At 36.5% G+C, this 20,402-nt stretch overlaps 1 protein-coding gene across 1 annotated transcript; it reads right to left on the reverse strand.

Annotated features, from left to right (window-relative positions):
• Positions 1–3,939: 3,939 nt before the first annotated feature.
• On the reverse strand, positions 3,940–19,899 carry LOC139715296 (uncharacterized). Its single transcript, XM_071626872.1, has 6 exons — positions 19,874–19,899; positions 19,277–19,369; positions 17,582–17,691; positions 15,718–16,036; positions 7,246–7,283; positions 3,940–6,847 (listed from the first exon to the last, which is right to left on the reverse strand). Exons 1-6 carry the CDS (start codon positions 19,897–19,899, stop codon positions 5,412–5,414), a joined length of 2,022 nt encoding a protein of 673 aa, XP_071482973.1. The 3' UTR covers positions 3,940–5,411.
• Between the last annotated feature and the right edge of the window lie 503 nt (positions 19,900–20,402).

A 20,402-nucleotide genomic window follows, 5' to 3' on the forward strand; every position in this document is an offset into this window, starting at 1 on the left:
ACAAAGGAGATGAAAGACACGAGACCAAGCCGACCTTTCGGGGACTCAATAAATGACCATCTTCTAGGAATTACCGACATTTAAAAGATCACATACTTCCTAAAATGATTGTGTTTCTTGTTATATATTTCTGTATGTTTGTTTGTTTGACTGCATTCGTTGGCATGTGTATTTCTCATGGGTTTACATTTTACCTGTCACTATTTGCAAAGTAGAAACAACAACCATCTATTCCCCGGAATATTATTCCTTCTTCAACTTAATATTCGTCCCCGTCAGCATTCCCATGTCAGTATGTATAGGTAGCATAATGGGATCCAGCAGACAGAAAGCAAGACGATGATAGTTTTCATACCACGCTTATTCTAACAGCATGTTGAATGATTTATGACGAGTTTTCTTGCAAAAGGGTCTAAATCCACTTCAACTATATAATTCCTAGAAAATAAAGGTTTACTCATTCATTGCATTCATTCATTCACTTTGGGATTTGTGTTTTTATTCTGTGTTTCCATACAATAACCTCTTTGTTATGTATATAAGTCATCATCATAATGGCACACACACACACACACACACACACACACACACAACTATACTTGCAGCTGTAATAGCTTATCCATTATCATATCATATAACAAAGAGGTATGACAAGCTGCATGAGATGCATATAATTTTCATCGATAATGGTTGAACGGCGCCCAGTGTGCCGGCAAAAAATAATGATAAAAATGATAAAACGTCACGTGACCATCGTACAGTGCAATTACACAAGTGACCTGAGGCACTGAAGCTGGAAAAGAAAAATAAAATGCCATTGACGCCAATAATAGCTCTATTCAAGAAGGAATCAATTTCCTTTCGAAGGCTTTACTAGGACTGCAAGTGAAATAGGCTTAAACGGGAGAGCCGCAAATGTAATTGTGTTAAGTATGCCGCGAAGCTACAGGTGCTTTGTTACTGGTGTTTTGTTTTGTTTTTCCGTTTGATTGTCACGATAAACTTTAATACTTGTACATCAGGGCTTGAATACACACCAAAATTGTATGTGTGGTTTCTGTTTTCTTCTTTTTATTTTGGATATGGACAGAGTAAAACAAAGAAGACCAGATATAAGTAATATTATGCGTTGTTATATAGTTTCTTTAGCCAGTCACAACTATAAATTATTTTGTTGCCATGGTTGTGTTTCTAAGCGGCTCCATCACCTAGTGTTGATGTCTGCATAACACACTAGAATACTTGCTGGAAAGGGTCAAGCAAATATTCTTTACAAACCCCCAAGTATGCTTGCTATGACGCTGTGAAGAGAGAGAGAGAGAGAAAAAAAAAAACAAACCCCTACATCTGTATCTGGATGTCTATAAGAGTGGTACATCTGCATGTTTTCAGCCATTGTACCATCCATCCACCACATGGGAAATATAACGCAGCTCTATGAGGATTCATTAAAGATAGCTGATGGCATAGTCAAATCCAGTGTAATATCATAATGACTTGAACAAAAGAAAAGAGAGTAACAAAATTAACTTGGGTAGCAGTATAGACACCATACTAAAGGCCAGATCAATTACTAAAAGCTGATTGGCATCGCGCGCTAATTTACTAATTGTATTCATCTACATATTAGAGTAGTCGACATACACGCGACGTTGCTTTAATATGTAGAGTGTATTGTGGTATTAAAGGGACATGGCTGGCAAGTCTCGAACGTGACCTGTACAGGTACTGCTCCCTCCCCGCTGGCTGCTGAATATGACAAATTATTGAATTAATGATTCCCGTGGCCTATGAAAAATTTCTACTTCGGAGAATTACCTTCTTATTGTGAACGAGCATATTCCATGCAATGCCAGTGGTAATCTGCTTGGCTGTTATCGTGACTATGTTGCCGTTGGCAACAGAGTCGGTCATCAGTCAATCGAAAATGGTAGAATGTGACAGAATACCATTATCTCGTGTTGAGCAGAAGTGATGTCTGACAATAAGGTCTCGATACTATAATAAAAATGAAATGGCTCTATAGATTGAAATGATGATCATGATCATGATGATGATAATAACATTAATAATAACAATGATAATAATGATACCAATGATAATAATCGTGGAAGGCACCTTTTCTAGGAAAAAAAAACCCTGTGTGGAATGAAACATTATGTAATTTTACCTCACGAGTGAATGGGTTACAAAGAAAAGAAAAAAAACCTCTCCTCCATCCTCTCTCCCCTTTCCCTCACTGTCTGTCTGTCTCTCTGTCTGTCTATCTACCAACATGTTATACTATATTTATATGTGTGTGTGTTTATATGTGTGGATTATCATGTTTTTTTTTGTGCTTGTGTGTGAGTGAGTTTGTGTGTGTGTTTGTGTGTGTACGAATAAGATGAATAAATACCCCTATCAAAAAACGTAGCAATTATATCTCCCCGTAATTGCAACTTTCCCGTTTTTTTTCCTTCTATCCTGACTCTCGGCCCATCGGTCTTAAGAAGTTTATAAGTTCGTAAGAAGGCAGAAGAAACGCTATTCTATGCTTCGTTACCTCTTTAGATGCTGAGTTCTCCTGTTTCTAAGTTACTACGTCTTCAGATATTAATTTGTGTTTGCAGCTATTGATTAACAAACTGTTAATCATAACTTCAAGTTTTGATAATGGCGAAAGTCATGATTGTCATGTTTGACAAATTTATATGCATTTATCTCATTATTATTATAGTCAATACTCAAGCTTCATTAGTGAGTCCATCAAATTCAATCACAGATCCACGCCATGATAAACAACAATATCGACAAAATCAGTTCTCTTTATAAATCCTATAACCATTATATACATGTCGCACACTGAACAATCAGAAAAACTAATATTTCACGCCCCAAAGTCTTTGTAACAGAGAAGAACCTCACATCGCAGCGGCAAATTTTCCAAACGAAGTCGATATTCCCTTATACGTAAAGAAATGCTTTTAATGATATTAACAGCAGAAAACATAATTATGAGAGTATAGGTTTCAAGTGATCTCCAAAGGCGCTCAAAGCTTGCAGTCCCAGCCACTTAACTACACGTTATCTGGAAGTTGCAACTGGCATCACAATAATTATATCATTATTCGAATTTCAGATAATAGTAAACTGTCAAATCTCTTGTATTTCCTGTAGAAAGGCCTATATGGTGTTTTTTCTTTCCCCCTCTTTTTCTGATGTTTTCTGTAACATCCATGGTAGCTGGGTGTAATGTAGACGTTTAAGGCTATCTTTATCACTTTTAGTACTTTTTTGAGGCGACGTAACATATTATCTGGCAACACACTTGCCACAATATGTCATTTTTTCTTGACAAGCAGTACGTTTTTATGAGACTGATATTTGCATTGCATGTCGTTTGTTTGAAACAATTCGCAGTCCCGTACACAACACTGGACATGTGTATACTTCTACAGTCTTCAAGCATTCGCTGCTTCCCATCGTACACATGCTATATCATGACCATGACACATGCTTCACGTGCTATATAAATTGGTTCCATTCGATTCAAAGTGCAGTGCCCTCATCCGATCATTCAAATCAGACTACCGCATGTAGAAATACTATATACACACAACCATTATTCGTGTTTCAGTTTAATATCATGTCACTTTTAGTCGTACGGTGTATGTAAACAGATAAAATGCGTATGGCCTCGGGCTATGTTAAAATGATTATTACGCCTCTCGAGTGTTCTATATAATGGTTACCCTTTTCAGCTGTCCTTGATCATTTTTTTTTCTAATTATACTGTACAATGTATATATTATCAATAGTATTAAGAACAACACGTGATTATGTGTATGCAGATTAGACGCACGTTATGGCAAATTATAACTAATTAGAACCGTACCTGCCGGTATCTTTTTTTTTTAATTCTAAATCTCGAGAGATATATTACATTTGTACAGATAATATTAGAATTCTCACAAATGAAGCAAAATACTTCCTTGTCATTTGGCTACCAACAACCTTCTTCTCAACATTACTTCTGAAATTATTGTTTAATTGGAAAGAAAAAACTGATGTAAGGAACACGATCATTACAATCATGATAGCAGGACTATAGTTTCTGCCTTTAATCTCATGATCATAAGCAACGAAACATTTTCTTGAGGTCAGCACACTTATTTATTAAAAACGTAGGCCATGAGATACTAAACAAGTGCTAGCATTAAAATCATCACGCACTGAGGACCTGCCTAAGTGGTGAAGATAACTATTACGGTGAACAATTTCAGGAAGATAAATTTCATATCTAAAGTAACATGTCGTGGACAAGGCGGTTACATTGTTTGTTACATGACAAAGAATGTTTACGAAAAGGTTAATGTTTAGCCTAGAAAGCATGACAGCATTGCAGCATAAATCTCTATCCCTGCTTAGTGAAATTTCCTTACAGAAAGCCTTAACCAAGTGTTAACAAAGTCATCAAACACCTGAACATAGACGAAATCCCTTCGGTGATGTCAAAAATCAGCTAATCCGACACTGATATAAAAAATTTCATTCATTTTCTAAGACGTCTAAAGTCATCATGTTTTTTTTTTCTCTTATGAGTATATAATTATATACTATTTGAACCTTGGCAATGATTGCATATTTTCTTCGTGATCGGAATCAGTCTCAAGAGGATCATTATAACAACAACAAAAACAAACAATGATTACCCAAACAAACAAACAAACAAACAAAGACATCTTATCCTTCTCCCTATGATCTTCATATATTTACAATCAGATGAGCCTTAAAATGGGCAAATATACTTTATTTGCCTGCAGTATATTATATAACAGCAGTATATATAATATCTATAATACAAGTACTTTATGTAAAAAAAAAGTCCGATATCTAACTTCGTGGCATCTTCTTTCCGAGCTTCAAAACCTATGAATGCTTCAAACCTAGAATGAATAAGTTTGTTTGTGAATGTGTGGAGCCTGTTGCTGTAGAAATTTGAATTGATCATATTCAATGTATCTATGCTAAGGCTGGTCTGTTGAAGTGGAATGACCCATGATGGGAGGCACCTATCAACCGCCCTCTCTGGGCATGTATAATAGGCACTGCTGTGTGTACATCAGTGCAGTAAAGCGCATCTGAAGAGGCAAGGAGTAGAGTTACTAAAATTATTCAGTGGAAAATGTTCTTTCCCAATCGGATTTGTTTAGGTTTTTTTTTTTCATTTAATGTGAACAAGGTCCAAAGAATGAACGAGGAAAAGGACTCAACATAATTGAACGAGTACTGAAGTAAACAAGATTGTAAAACAGCAACAACAGAGAGAGTACAGTCTTCCGTGGCACAATATCACTTACACTATGCAAAGTTCGATTCACTTTTGTCTCTATGCAAGCCAGGTATGATCACTTTGACGTCTTATTGGCTCAAAATCTCGACGTATTTACATAGACGGACTCTAATTCTGCAGATTTCAGCAGAGACGGACCTGAATGACTCCTCCAAATCGCTGTCTTAGACTTCTGAGATTCCTTCTCCATCTGAGAGACACTCTCCCCGTGCTTCACGAGAGGGCGCCCTGACATGGTCTTTGTGTTCTTCGAGTGTTCGTCCCTCACTTCGACGACGTCGTAGACCTCGTCATCTGCGAACACTGAGATCGAAGGCGGCTGCGTCTTGAATGGGAGCGATGACGACGACCTTCGCTCATTCTCGTACGGACTGCTGGAATCAATGGATGCGTGCCGAGGAATGTCATAACCAAATTTAGGCGTTGACTGACTCTTCTTTGACCCTGTAGGAGTCATGACCATGTCATAGTGGTTATTCGGATTTGAGTCGGACTCGTTTCCACCACAGCTATTGGATCCCGGGACGCCAACGAGATCGTAATTGTCGCTGGAAAAGGGGCACGTAGCTTGGTCGCCGGCCATGTATGTACATGCCACGTCATCTCCGTTCTCGATGGCGGTTTTCTTCCCTGGGGAAGTCCCTCTCAGCAGGGGCTGAGATGCCGTGGCAGTTCCTGGCTTCACGTACATGCCATCCATTGAGAGGCTAATTTGGCCCTTTATCGGGGAATGGTCGGGGTTGTTGACTATGTCGTAGACATTATTACAGGAATCGGGCGTGGCTCTTGCATCCAGCACACGACAGGCTTCAGGTGACTTTGACCCCTTGCCTCTAGGAGTAATCTTCCCCGGTTGAGGCTTCCTCGGCACCCTAGGTGATGGTTTGGGTTTTTCTCCGCCAGGATGTTTAGGGGTGGGTGGATAGATCTTTTCCGCGGTTCCATGTTTCGATTTAGAGTTTGTCATGTCAAGGTACCCAGCCTTCTTGGATTGAGGTACAACAAGCAAGTGATTTGCTGCCGTAGGTGGCGGCACAGTATCAATCTTATTCTCCTTGCGTACTTTGGGAGCGGGCTTGGGAGGTACTTTCTTACGATTGACGTTGGTGTCGCTGTTCATATCTGCTTTGCTTGGCGCCGTCGAAGGAGTCTTATGAAAGGTTTGTTTTTCTTGGTCCAGTGTGACGTACTCGTTCTCAGTGACTAACTCGTCAATTTCGTAAACTGGTTCCTCTGGTTCCAGCTTTCCTTTAGGAAATGCTTGCGCGCCTTGGTAGGTAGCTCCAGCCGCCATCATACCATTCTCGCTAGCTGTGATTGGCGCATTTGAATCTCGCAGAATCTCGTAGGTGCTTGGTTCAGCAACCTCATCAAGTGCCAACCTGTCATAACCGGGGTTCGAAGCTGCTGTGAGGTTTTTATCTTTCTTCTTCCCTTTCATCTTGGCGTGGCGATTGGCTCGAGTTCTCGGTCCTTCAGCCCCTCCCATGCCGACTCCGGCCTCCTCAAAACCTGGTATCAGTAGGTCAAAGAGAAGCGAACGCATATTTTCACGTTATAGAAGACGTTCTAATGATATAAAGCTTATATCTCATGTAATTTTAATTGATTTCTTGAGTTCTTGTTTCTTCACAGTGAAAAAGATCGCAGCAATTTTGATCTCTGAATCATCAGATTATAGTTAGATATCATTTTCGGGAATGATGAATTAACATATTTCACCTTATATTGAATATTGCATGAAGAAAAGCATTAGAGACATTATGGACAATGTGGAAAATGGATGACGGGGGACGTTTAGTAATAGCATGAATATTCTTAAAAGTCTACAGCGTACTACCTAGAGATAAGAAAATCACTTTATCAATAATCTATGGACGGTTTCATAGAATATAAAAATTAGTTCTTACCCACATTCTGTCCCTCTGTTGAATTCTGGCTCTCCAGTCTTGATGTTATCAGCATGATGTAGAAAAGAGAAAAATAACATGAGGGGAAGTCAGAATTAGTATTATTGTATGATTTAGTTGATATGCGTGCAAGTTAGGTCCCAGATGACATAATCAGTTATGATTTCCTCATAAAAAATTAGTTCAATTCAGCTCAATTCAATTTATTTTCATTTTTTTTTGACAAACATAACGTACATTTCACACTTTTTGGTGACAAAATAATAATGTAAGCGGCACATTGTGACAGAAAGAGTGTATACCTATAGTGAGACATTATGATACATAATCGTTAGAAAGAAACACTGTAATAAATCACCAAAGAGAACAATAAGTACTGTACGAAAAATGGAGGGACCTACTGAAAAGACAATGCTTGTGATATGTGGACCACTCTGAAGTAAGAAAAAACAAAAACAACTAGAAATGTCGCTATGGCGACTGGTATGCCTCCGCCATAATGCATGATTCTCCTAATAGGTCTATAGTACATGTGAACAATGTGTGATTACATTTTCACAAAATTGGCAAAATATTAAAATGACATGTTTGTCGCAAATGTGTTGAATGATCACCTTCCTTGACCTAGGTTTAATTGGATGAATAAGAGAGCATGTATTTGGGGATTTAAGGACTGTAACTTGACTTTGATCCTTTCGTAAGTTTATGCATTGAGTAATTTTCAAGGTATGGAGAAAAAATGCAATTTCTGTATTGAATAGTAAATTGTTACCATTTTCATCTGGCCTTTGACCCTAAAATTCATAAGAGAATCACTGTCAGGCAGAACATGCATAGATACGTAGGCCTACTAAGTTTCAAGATAACTTGAGCCACTTCCGAGATATGGAGGAAGAAGTAAGTTCAGCACTTTCACTTGATCTTTGACCTTTGACCTTTTACCTTTTTGGCCAAAAAAAAAAAAAACTTCCAAGAGAATCTCTATTGGGTTATACATGCATACACCAAATAAAAAAAAAGTCCTGCTGGCATTGCATAAATATGAGGGAAATAGTAAAATTTTGAAGTGTTGCCCTTGACCTTTGACCCCTGACCTTTGACCCCATGAACCCCAAATTTCCTAGATAATCACTGCCAGTCAGTACATGCATATATACTATGTTCCATGAAGATACCTTGAACAATTTCCAAAAGCGGAGAAAAAAGTCAAATGTTAACATTTTTACTTGACCTTTTGACCTTTGACCTCATGACCCCAAACTTTCACCAGAGAATCTTTAATTGGGTAATACATGTATACACTAGGTTTCAAGAACATATCTTCAGGCATTGTATAGATATGGGGGAAATAGTGGAATCTTAAGCATTTGACCTTGACCTTTTGACCTTTGACCTTGAGCATGTGCACCCAAAAGTTGATAGGCACAACTTCACCCCCTAATACACATACATGCCAAGTTCCATTAGGATACCTCAAAAAGTTTTACGCTGTCCACAAAATTCATTACGGACGGACGGACGGACGGAAGGACGAACAACCCGAAAATATAATGCCTCCGGCACCACTTCGTGGCGGAGGCATAAAAATAGATACAACATACTGTAAGTTCGGAAGCCCACTAAAGAGATAAGAATAACATAAAAACAGGATGATAAGAGACACAACTGACGTGAAAAAAAAAGACAACAAAAGAGACGAGAGAATACAACACAGACAGCGACATGGAAAAGAATAACTGGGGAATACACCGTGTAACACCGTGTTTATGAATAATAAGAGGAAAATAGAAGAATTGCAGAAATTAATTAAAGAGAGACACAAAATTGTGGTACCTACACTCGGGTAAAGTGGCAATATCAAAAGGCCAGTGTAAATGTCGACAGTAATAACAGACCTACATGCTAATTCAGTTCTATGGAACTATAAGATTGTATAATGATAAGACTTGAATCTTCTTCTTTTTTTAACTCAATGTATGGACGGAACGATTTTGATTTTGTTATTTAAAGAGTATCAAAAATTAGGACCAGTATAAATAAATGCGCTCTAAGCTAATATATATACTAGCATTCGTGGGAGAGGTAATCTGAACTCATTATAAAGCTGAGCGGGATATTTATGAAGATGCTAAGTTTTAGTGGTGGATAAATAAATCAAAGAATTAAGGAAAGAGCATTATTGCCTTCCAATAGTTTATATGAATAAATCTAGATCCCAAATGCCCTCTCAATTTTCTACAATGTAATCTTTTGTGTGTTTGGGTGTGTGTGTGTGTGTGTGTTTTTTTTTTTGTAGAATGTAGAATGTCAGCAACGGGCTCCTTGGTAAAGGGAAAATAGATAAATCACGTATTAAATCTATAAAGAAAAAATGATCTCTGGAGTTAATCATTGCCTTGACATTAGTTTGGACACATGCCTTTTTATTTTATTGCCTATCATGAAGAGGAAATAACACACGTAGGCTATAAACTTATATGAAAGAGAAGGAAAATGTTAAATTTATTGTTTGTTTGATTGTTTGATAAATACTTTATTTTCTGCAAATCAATACACATAAGTTACATAATCATGAAAATGCAGGAAATATACAAAGTAAATTCAACGCAAAGTCGTTTGACTTGCATAAACCACGATACATATAAGTACATAATCATGAACATGTAGGATATATGTAAAATAAATTTAACACAGTCTTTTGACTTGCATAAACAACGATATGAAAGAAATTTAATATACAGTATGCATGTCTATGCAGCAGTGATAAGAATAACATTTATAGTTAAGAAACGATTGTGCAGAGGGCCGCCATTATAAGCATTGCTTGAAAAGATGGCCGGCCCGAGGAAAAGATAAGGACGTACTAAATTCGTAACAATATAAATTCTGCTGCGAAGGTAGCAGGGGAAAATAAACTCTGGTGTGTGATGGTGGTGGTGGTGAATGTGTGTGCAGGTGCTTGAAGGTGCACAATAGCAAATAGGCTGGAATTTAGAATAGTGAAATTGGTTTACTGAAAGAGACCAACATTAGTTATATAATTTATTTGTTTTTAGTTCATATTTGAAATATACTGTAATAAAATGTACTTCTTTAAGTTTGCTTTAAATGAAAACAAGGAGGCACACTGTTTCAACTCCTCAGGAAGAGTGTTCCATGCATCCGGACCTTGATGTCTAATCGACTTTTGAGCAAGTAAAAGCTTCGGATTACTTAAGTGAAAATCATGGGAACGACGGGTAGGGTATGAGTGAATATGTGACCGTGCACCTCAAAACGAACATAAAGTCGCACACACTGATTTTGCGTGAGGACTGAAAATAAGTGAAATGGGTCAACCTAGCCGAACTTGACTTTTTCATATTTTCTGAAAGAGTGGGTCTTCTTTTACATTATGCTAAAATTTGGTATCATAAAATCGGCAGGAAAGTGTGGTTTTTTAGCAATTTATCTCAAACATTTTTGGTAGAATAGTGTGATTTGGTGTGTCTTTAGAATCCCTTTTTCATTTCTGAAAAACCTTGTCCACACTCTTCACTTTCAACTCTAATAACTTTTAAAAGGATAGTGCTACTGCTTTGAAAGTTGGCATTAATTATGGACAGAATGTGTTAATGAGGCATGGTTAATTTCAATTTAATCTAATAATCCCTTCATTGTTGTTACTCTGGTGGTTTACTTCCTGTTTTTTGTCCCTTTCATCGCACAGCCAGCACGGTTTGGTAAAGATTAAGCGCTTGAATAGACACTGTACTTCAGAGCCTCTTTTCTCAGTTCACACTTTTCCTGAGTTTGTGCTTTCTTTCCAATATTTAGATAGGTTAAGAGAGTCCATATGCTTTGAGTTATACCTCATTTTAAAGCTTAAAGTCTGCTCTTTCAGAATATGGTCTTAACTAAAAATTCATGTCTGGCGACTTTTTGTTTGTTTTGAGGTGCAGGGCCACATATGGTCATTGGTTACTAGGGTATTATGGAAAAATGGTAATAAATTTCAAGTGTGTTTATACATAAATATGGCAGTCAGGTATAAATGTATATCATGGGCCTTCAAAGTTTTTAGGCGATAAAATATGGGATCAGTGTGAGCCAAAAAATTTGAATGTGTGCATATACGAAGAGCCTTTTTTCTGGAGAAGAAAAATTGTGTTCAATTTTGTTTTGCTACTGTTGCCCCATACAATATTACAGTACATTACATATGGTAAAAATAAAGTGTTGTATAACATAATTAAAGTTTGATCATTAATTAAATATTTTATTCTTCTTAAAACACCAGTTGCTTTAGATATTGCTGTTGTAATATTCTGAACATGAGTATTGCATTGTGTACTGTGCTGATGCAGCTTGCATTCCATAGACATACTGACTGTTTTGAGTGAAAGCATTATAAATGAGTGGAAAAAAAAAGTCGCCCATGAATTCTCACAGTAATAGTCAGGTACAAATGTCAAGGCACGATCACACCCATGAACGCAGTCTTTTACATAGTCTCTATACACAGTCCTATATAATTAAAATGCAGTCTATTACTTTACACGGATAAAAAAAGATTTACCACTTCCCGTGTAAACACTATAGGGCATACGTATTCAAGCCTCTCTAGCAGGTGATAGATTCCATAGTGGTAATATGTCGAATCAATCCCCGTTAGTTTTGCCAGTTTATCGGGTTTATCACGCAAACCGGAAGTTATAGGGTGGACTTTTATCTCATGAAAGGTCAAATTTCCGGCGAAGGTCAAACGCTACCCGCAAATAGTAAAAGAATAGAGAGTCATTTGGGATTTCGTCTCCCATTCATGAGCCGTCTTTGCACGTACGTCATGTCTTCCACTTTCACTTTTTGGCATAGGAAAACAAAGAAAGCAACAACAACGACAACAATCCACGCGGTTGATTTTGGGTTTTTTTACCTTTTTTGCCCTCGCTATGTGAAGATACAATTATGCTGATGAACTCAAAGTCACATAAAATTCTCAATTAACAACGCATCACAGTTATATTCATTACGAAAACCTAATTAAGTCACGGCGTAATTATTATTTTTTCTTTCTTCTGATTTAGATATTTCATAGTCCTTCTGTCTCTTTAGTGTCCAGATGATCTCTAATATTTTGACCCGATGTGTTATCCTTGCGTACCAGATTCTATTCCAGAAAATCTGAGACATTTGACTCCAGATTAACTCTTTCAGAGGAAAAAAAATAGAAAGAAAAAAATGGATAGAAGTCGGTCATGAAGTTCAGATGCATTTAATTGCTATCAGGAAATTAAATGTAGTAGGTAATGGAACTTAATACTTGCTTATTAGTGAGGATCTGTGTATGTGTGTGTGTGGGGGGTGTGGAAACCCATAGCAAGGCATGTTTTCTCTTTAACAATACACATATCAACCATGTAATCATAAAAATCTAGTGACATTATTACTTCCTTTCAATGTTATGATTTTTTTTTTGTCGATTAGAAAATTTTGCGATGATTTCCCTAATCATAATGGGATTTTATTATTACAACTTCAAGTTATTACAACATCCGGTCAAATTTTTACTGACTGCAAACAGGCAAAAATAGAAAGATTACAGCATTGCCACCTATTAAGACCTTCACAGCTGACAAGAGGCATTTGACTTTTGAATAATCTGTCTCGAATTCATTTCCTTTCTAACCTTTAAGAAGGCATAGTAAACAGAGTTGTCTGTTTTGCTGACCTGAATATATAAATATAACATATGACCGTGCATCACAAAACAAACAAAAAGTCGCACCCCTTAATTTTACGTGAGGGCTCATAACAGGGGAAATGCGTCAACTGACTCAATCTTGAGTTTTTCATATTTTCTGAAAGAGCTATCTTTCTTCTATATTATTCTTTAGTTTGGGATCATAACATAAATGGGAAAGTGTGTTTTCCGCAGTTTTTCTACAACCCATTTTGGGGGGAGAGTAGAATGATCAGCTATGTATAATAGAGGCCCCTTTTCATTTCTTGAGATCCTTTGTACACTCTTCACTTTCAAGTCTAATAACTTTTGAAAGGATAATTTTACTGCTTTGAAAGTTTGCATTAATCATGGATAGAATGTGTTGATAGAATATGCTCAATTTCAGCCTAATCTGATAATTTCTTCATTGCTGTTGCTCCAGTGGTTGACGTCCTGTGTTTTGACCCTTTCATCGCACAGCTAGCACTGCTTGGTGAAAGATTAAGCGCTTGAATAGACCCTGTACTTCAGAGCCTCTTTTCTCAGTTCACACTTTTCCAGAATGTGTGCTTTCTTTCCAGTATTCAGGTAGGTTAGGGGAGTAAGCTTAGAGTCTGCTCTTTTAGAATCTGTCCTTAACTAAAAATCCATGTTAGGCGACTTTTTGTTGGTTTTGTGATGCAGGGTAATATATATATATATATATATATATATATATATATATATATACAAAATCTAAATTTCATTTGGTTACATTTTCATTTATTGTTTGTGCATGGTATAGATTAACAAATCACTTGAGAGAACATACCAACTGATTTATCTTTCAGCATGACTATACTTTGCCCATGAAAGTATATTTGAAATCATCGTGACAGAATAGAGGTATATCATATATATCATTTACATCTTTAAATATATTTATATCACAGCTGATCAAAATCAAAAGTCTTCTGTTCCAAATAATCAAGGATACAGAAAGCGAATGACGTTTTCTTTTCACGTTAGTTACGTCAATCCGCAATGTGACATTAAGAGAGCAAAAGTACGTGCACCAGGTCTGCCAGGATCGGCATGACCGACAAAAAGTCCAAGGCTTTGTTTAGCACGTGCACAATACCGTATGCCAATATCAAATTTTGAATATCTTTCTGTACATGAAGAGTTTCATCCCAAAGCGAGTTAAGCGCCATTTTTTCCACATTTGAAAAGTATATAAGTCATCAGGTAGAGCAAAATAAAAATTGTTAGATAACAAGTGATATTCTTGAAATTATGATTGGAAATACCACATTATTTTTTTTTCTGGTATCACTTGCTTTGGTTTTTTTGGTTTTTTTACCAGGTTTACTCCAAACATCTCATTTTAGCAAGAATGGAGTTAACTCGCTTTACCATTAAGCTCTTCACTTGTTTTCCGTAAAATATATTTCTTTATATGGAGTCACCATTTCAACATTAAGAAATAACCCTCACTTCCCATAAAATATTATGCTTTCAAAAGAGAAGAGGAAAGTTTTCAAAACTAGGCAATAGCAAATTAGAATGCAAATCATTCCGATAACAAAGCTGATGATAATGACTGACATGACATTGCAATCAGCAACATTTTGCATGTTTTGGTATCAATAATGAAGGTAAGTAAGATGTGAGATTACACATGTGCTGTAATCATCACCATTATGAACATTATACTGGTATAGTATTATGACGGAAGTGAGAATTGAAGAAACGGTGTTTATGATGACAAGAGTCTTTTAGAAAGCAGTTTTTATAACACGTTCCAATGCCCCTGTTTTCTTTTTTCCCCAACATGTTGGTTCAAATTGTATTCAGTGTTTTCGATCTTAAAAATACAGGTGGTGATATCTACTATAAATATATATATATATATATATATATATATATATATATATATATATAAATTATATATATATATATATATATATATATATATTCAATTCAATTCATTTATTTTTTATTCTTCTTTTTCCAACAAAACATAACGCATAATATATTTGGAATTACATCATAAACATAAACATTCGACTTTGTAAAAGATAAATATATATATATATATATATATATATATATATATCTTACAGCGAAAGTAATGTCTATTATGAAAATGATAAAAAGGTAGGGTAATGGTAAAATTGGTCTGCTAAGTCTCTGCATGTCGTAAGCTTCCTTGAGTTTCGGCATTAATTTTCATTGAAGCATTGAAGCCAATTATCATTGTTAAAGGAGACCTTTTCATACTTTTACATTTGAACAACTATAGATTAGTTATGTTGAGTATAGTGTTTCAGAATTTATAGTGATTGGGGTGAGGAATAAGAATGTTTTCAAAATTTAAAACAAATTGCAATGTACAAGGATGATGACATGGCATCCTCACCATGAGAATGCATGAGTAATGTGGCTCAAGGAAGAAGAACAAAAGAAGAAGGCATGCATAGATTTCACACAGGTGAACATGCTAAGCAAACGGTATTGTAATGGAATTACACTGTTAGATTTCTGAAATATGTGAGGCTCCTACATGTTGCATGTCATCAACACCGTTCAGTGTAATTTGTTTTAGATTTTTCAGAGTATTAGTTCTCTGCTCATGGACCACAAATAATTTCACAAGTCTATACATGGATATGTCGATATAATATGTACTATACATGATGTGAAATTATGAAAATCATCTGAAATGCCCTTTAACCGGTTAATCTGCTATCCGTGGTTTCCCTACAAATCATGACAATGTTCCTCACCTTGCTACGCGCTTTTTTCCCGATCGACACTTCTTGCAGCAGCAACACACTCCGCAGACAACGATGATGAGGAAGACAATCACGGCGACGCCCACAGTCACATACATCATTGTCGGATTCGACAGAAAGCCCGCAGATGCCCTGGTTAAGCTTTCGACAGTGGCGGCAGGTCCCGCGGTAGCTGTCCGAAGTGAATCACTGGTTCGAATCTCTCGAGTAGTTGCAAGTGTAGACGGGACCATTGTCGTCATCTTCTGGGTCGTTTTTGACGCGGATGTTGTTGCCTGCGTTGTCGGCGGTGGCGTGCTTGTTGTCGGGGCTGTTATGCGGATTTTAGTAGTAAGTTTCATGTCGGTAGGAGATCAATTAACAACTTCACAAGAACATAACTGAATATATGCTATATATCATTATAATGTATATAATAACTCGATAATAATACATTTCTTTGGTAGTCCGAAAAAGAAATGAAGTTGCCTGAAATAAAAGAAAAAAATCAAAAAATTTCACTTTGTTTTTAGGTGCCCGATCGGTCCATCAAAAGATAAACTTTTTAGTAACTTGGAAGCCGCATATCATTTTTTTTAGGCCTATAATACAACAGAATACACAGATGTATATGAAAATTGTTGCAATTGCAGAAACTAACAGAAGTGTTTAGATATTATATATTACCATGTATGTATATATAATTATTATGTTTGATAACAATAATAGAAATAATGATAATAATAATAATGATAATAATAATAACGGTAATACAGTGTACTCATAATGCGCCAATTCCACATAACTAATGTGCCCAAGGCGCAGTAAGAAAAGTGAATTATGAAATACAAAAATCATACACACACTGATGTACATGCATGAAAGTAAATGAAACAATAATGACGAAAAAAAAAAGAAATTACATAATGTACAACTCTACTGGACAGCAGTTATAAACAAAATGAATCTTGAGGGAAATTTCAAAGCAGTCAACATTCGAAATGTAACGGATAGCTTGAGGCAACTGATTCCACAGGTAAGGTCCAGCATGTGCAAATGACCGATCTCCCCATGATTTCTTCGTTTTTGTTACAACAAGCAATCTACAATCGGATGATCTTAAGCAAATGGGAGGATTATAGATTGTCAGCAAATTAGCATTGTTCTTCGGGGCAGTTCAATATATGCTATGAAATACAAAAAATAATAATTTAAATACAATGCTAGACTCAACGCAGGGGCGGATCCAGGAATTCTGTAAAGGGGGGGGGGGGGGGGCGTGACTAATATTTCTCGTGCCACTTCCGGGTTTCATTTCATTTTTTTCTTTTTATTTCTTCTGTTTTTAACGAAAAAGAAAGGGGGGGGGGGGCGTTCGCCGGTGCGCCGGTTGCGCCCCCTCTGGATCCGCCACTGCAACGGGTAACAAATGCAGTGAAGATAAAACAGGGGTAATGCGAGTATTTCATCTGGTAAGGGTAACAATACGGGCTGCCAAATTTTGCAGTTTTTGTAACATTGAAAGTTGAGATTGTGGTAGCTGAAACAGAAGTGCATTACCAAAGTCAAGTTGGGACGATATAAGGGTTAAACTATTTTTTTTTTCTGTGGCTGACCGATTTAAATACTTATTAAATGTTTGATGATATTGCTGGAGAAAAAGGAATTGAAAATGATCTCATGTTGTACAACATATTTTATGATATGATATATAACATAATGTAACATGATGAAATATATTGCAGCATAATTATGATATCATATAATAATACAATATAATGTAATATGATATATTATCATATCAATGCAATGAAGTAATAATCATGATATGATAATACTAATCAAACGAATGCATCGAGACAAACGACAAACTTACACATCGTAGTTATGCACCTGCCGTCCTGCTCTTGCCATCCAGGGCAGCACACGGAGTCGGCGACGTAACCCACGCGATAGCTCTGGCGGGTGGAGGTAGAATACACCGTCCTATTAACAAAATAAAAGTCCCAAAAAGAATTTTTCGTTACAAGAACGATAATACCCAAATATTCGATGAGAATTCTTTAGCTTCAAAGTGTACGTGTCACTACCTGTTCCCTCTAGGAAAGAAAAGGAACTATAAACAGTGTGGCTCACAGGTTTTAAAATACCAAATACTGAGTATAGTAGGGATAGCTGCAATTCCGTCTGATCTGTCTGGTATCTCAGTGCCTTCCTGTACTTTTCATACGAAAGCTAGGAAGGCCAATATGAATAACGGATGCAAGGGAAACGTGGGTGTAATTTGATGTGTTCCGGCAATCCATGAAGGCAAAAATTAGTTGCTACTGACAGAAAAATGGAAATGAAAGTTGATTTATTTTGCATTTGGAAACCACCACACATGCCTATATAAGGGAATGTACATTCAAAGGGAATAAGACATTACTCATTAAATTTGATGCCAGACATATTTGGCCTTGTCCTAGTAAGCAATAAACAAAATATAAGAAAAAATAGTAAACGCTGTTGCGCCAATGCAGGAAATGAAGCCATGGGGAGACTCCCTCATGTTACAGTTCCACATTACATAAGAGAAATGTTCAGGGAATTTTGTAAACATACTGATGACGGTCCTCGAGATGGAACACTCAAATGCGATCTCCTTGTGTTCAGCGTATGGTGATAAGAGTAAGGTTGATAAATTACGTGTTTACTTTCCACGTAGCTATTGATAATACCCTCTGTGGTAAGTATTTCCCACACTGCACACTTTACCATGAAGTTGAATGATTTTTTTCCCGCATGAAGAGACTGTTCGACTGAATTTTAAAAAGAATCTTGGCAACAGTCGAACATTTTCACCTATGCAATTCAAAAAAGTATAAAAGATTACTGAAATGCTCCCAAGTTATCGCAAGTCTTTGCAAATAGATTTCAACTTTGCAGAAAAATACTCTCAACTGGACAGAAAAATAGCAAACGAATAGTCTGAAAATATACATAAATCGGCATCTTATTGGATCGAGGGCATTTCATTTGAAACGGTGAAAACAAAACCCGGAATGCGAAACACTGATGACTGTCTGTTTGTTATTCATTTCCGGCAAACTTGTTCGTGACACAAATTTCCCTTTAACGAAACTTGCAATGGTTCCCAGAAAAATATATGCAATTCACTGCTGCGAGAGATTGTCTTTGCCTCGATTTTTTTTTTAAAATCCAGGTATTATACTATGCCATATTGTTTATATATATATATATATATATATATATATATATATATATATAATCAAAATAAGAAAGTTCAGCGTCTGTGTGTAATAAATAGATATCAGTTGGAAAAAATCATATATAATATATATATATATATATATATATATATATATATATTTATTTATTTTATTTATTCATTTTTTTTTTATTTATTACAACACGGAGAATTCCCTAATTTTATCTGCTGACTTTCCGGCCTGAAAATGTCGCTACTATTTTATCTATTCTACCGTTTAATTTTTGTTATCTATCTGTTTGTTACCATTTGCTTTCTTGTTGTACCTTGTCGTCCAAGGTGGTTGGGTCTCATACATACCTGTATCTTGTGCACTTAAATATTATGACGCACGTCGTGTAGTACTTTTGCGTCGCGGACGTCTTGAATGTTTGAGTGTAGGAGATGCCACGGCTGTGTAGGACGAAGGAGACAAACAGTAAGACACAGACCGTTAGAGTGATACCTCCATTCCACAGAGATTTTCTCTCATCGGTCACTCATTGGAAGCTAAGTTTATCACTCTGACCACCCACTGAAGTGTATTGTATCGCCGTCCGATGAATCCGACTTGTGTTGGTCGAACATCAGGTCAGTGTCAGACATGGGCGGTGATCTGATGAGGCAAGATCGTCCGATGAGAATCACGGGCGACATGTCTGACATTGACCTGATAGTCGACCGACCAAGTCGGATTCATCAGACTGCGATCCGATACACTTCGGCGGGTGGCCGAAAGCAACGATCTTTGCTTCCGATGAGTGACCGATGAGATAAAATTCCTGTGGAATGGAGGTAGTATATAGTACAAATGCACCAAGCACGCGCCTTAAGTATACATACACATAAACAAGATATAAAAGCATACAGATAAGAGCGTGCACGGCCGTACACAAACTATCAACAGTAAGCACTTACGTTGCCATAATATCTTCGTTGGTCATTATTTCCTTTATCAAATACATGATTGGAACAAATGTAACGTATCATACAACACTCATACACCACAAAATACAATAAGAAAAATTATGTTCATGCATAACAATATCCCGTAAAGATAATATCGCATATATTACGAACTTATCATTATGAAACAAAACAAACGTTGTTTGGCGTAGATTAAAAAAAAAAAAAAAAACCAGCATGCTTTCTGCTACAGGTTTATTTTGTAGAGTTGATTCTTGAGTGCGTGCAAATGTACACTGTAAAAAATGCGACATGCGACATGTTTATGAACTAAACACAGCGTTACAAATCTAAACACTTTGTTTAACATCTAAACACCCGGTGTGTATAGCACGTGTAAAGTATTGAGAGTTAAAGTGTTTAGCTTGGAGTGTTTAGTTGGAGTGTTTATTCTGGTCACGCTATGTTAATCTCAATATGTCCATATATATATGGAGAAGTGTTGGAAATGGCGTGTCAATTGCAATTTCGTAGTTTCCTT

This window comes from Diadema antillarum, unplaced genomic scaffold (genome assembly GCF_040938485.1).
Source record: "Diadema antillarum isolate AM-2024a unplaced genomic scaffold, OU_Dant_1.0 seq00003228_RagTag, whole genome shotgun sequence".
Lineage (NCBI taxonomy): Eukaryota > Metazoa > Echinodermata > Echinoidea > Diadematoida > Diadematidae > Diadema > Diadema antillarum.

Coding starts and splice junctions, on each gene's coding strand:
- LOC139715296 (XM_071626872.1), bottom strand. CDS start 19,899: ATGACCAACGAAGATATTATGGCAAC. Junction 17,692..19,276: donor TTTAAGTGCACAAGATACAG/GTATGTATGAGA, acceptor TTTTGTTAATAG/GACGGTGTATTCTACCTCCA. Junction 7,284..15,717: donor GGAAAAAAGCGCGTAGCAAG/GTGAGGAACATT, acceptor GATAACATCAAG/ACTGGAGAGCCAGAATTCAA.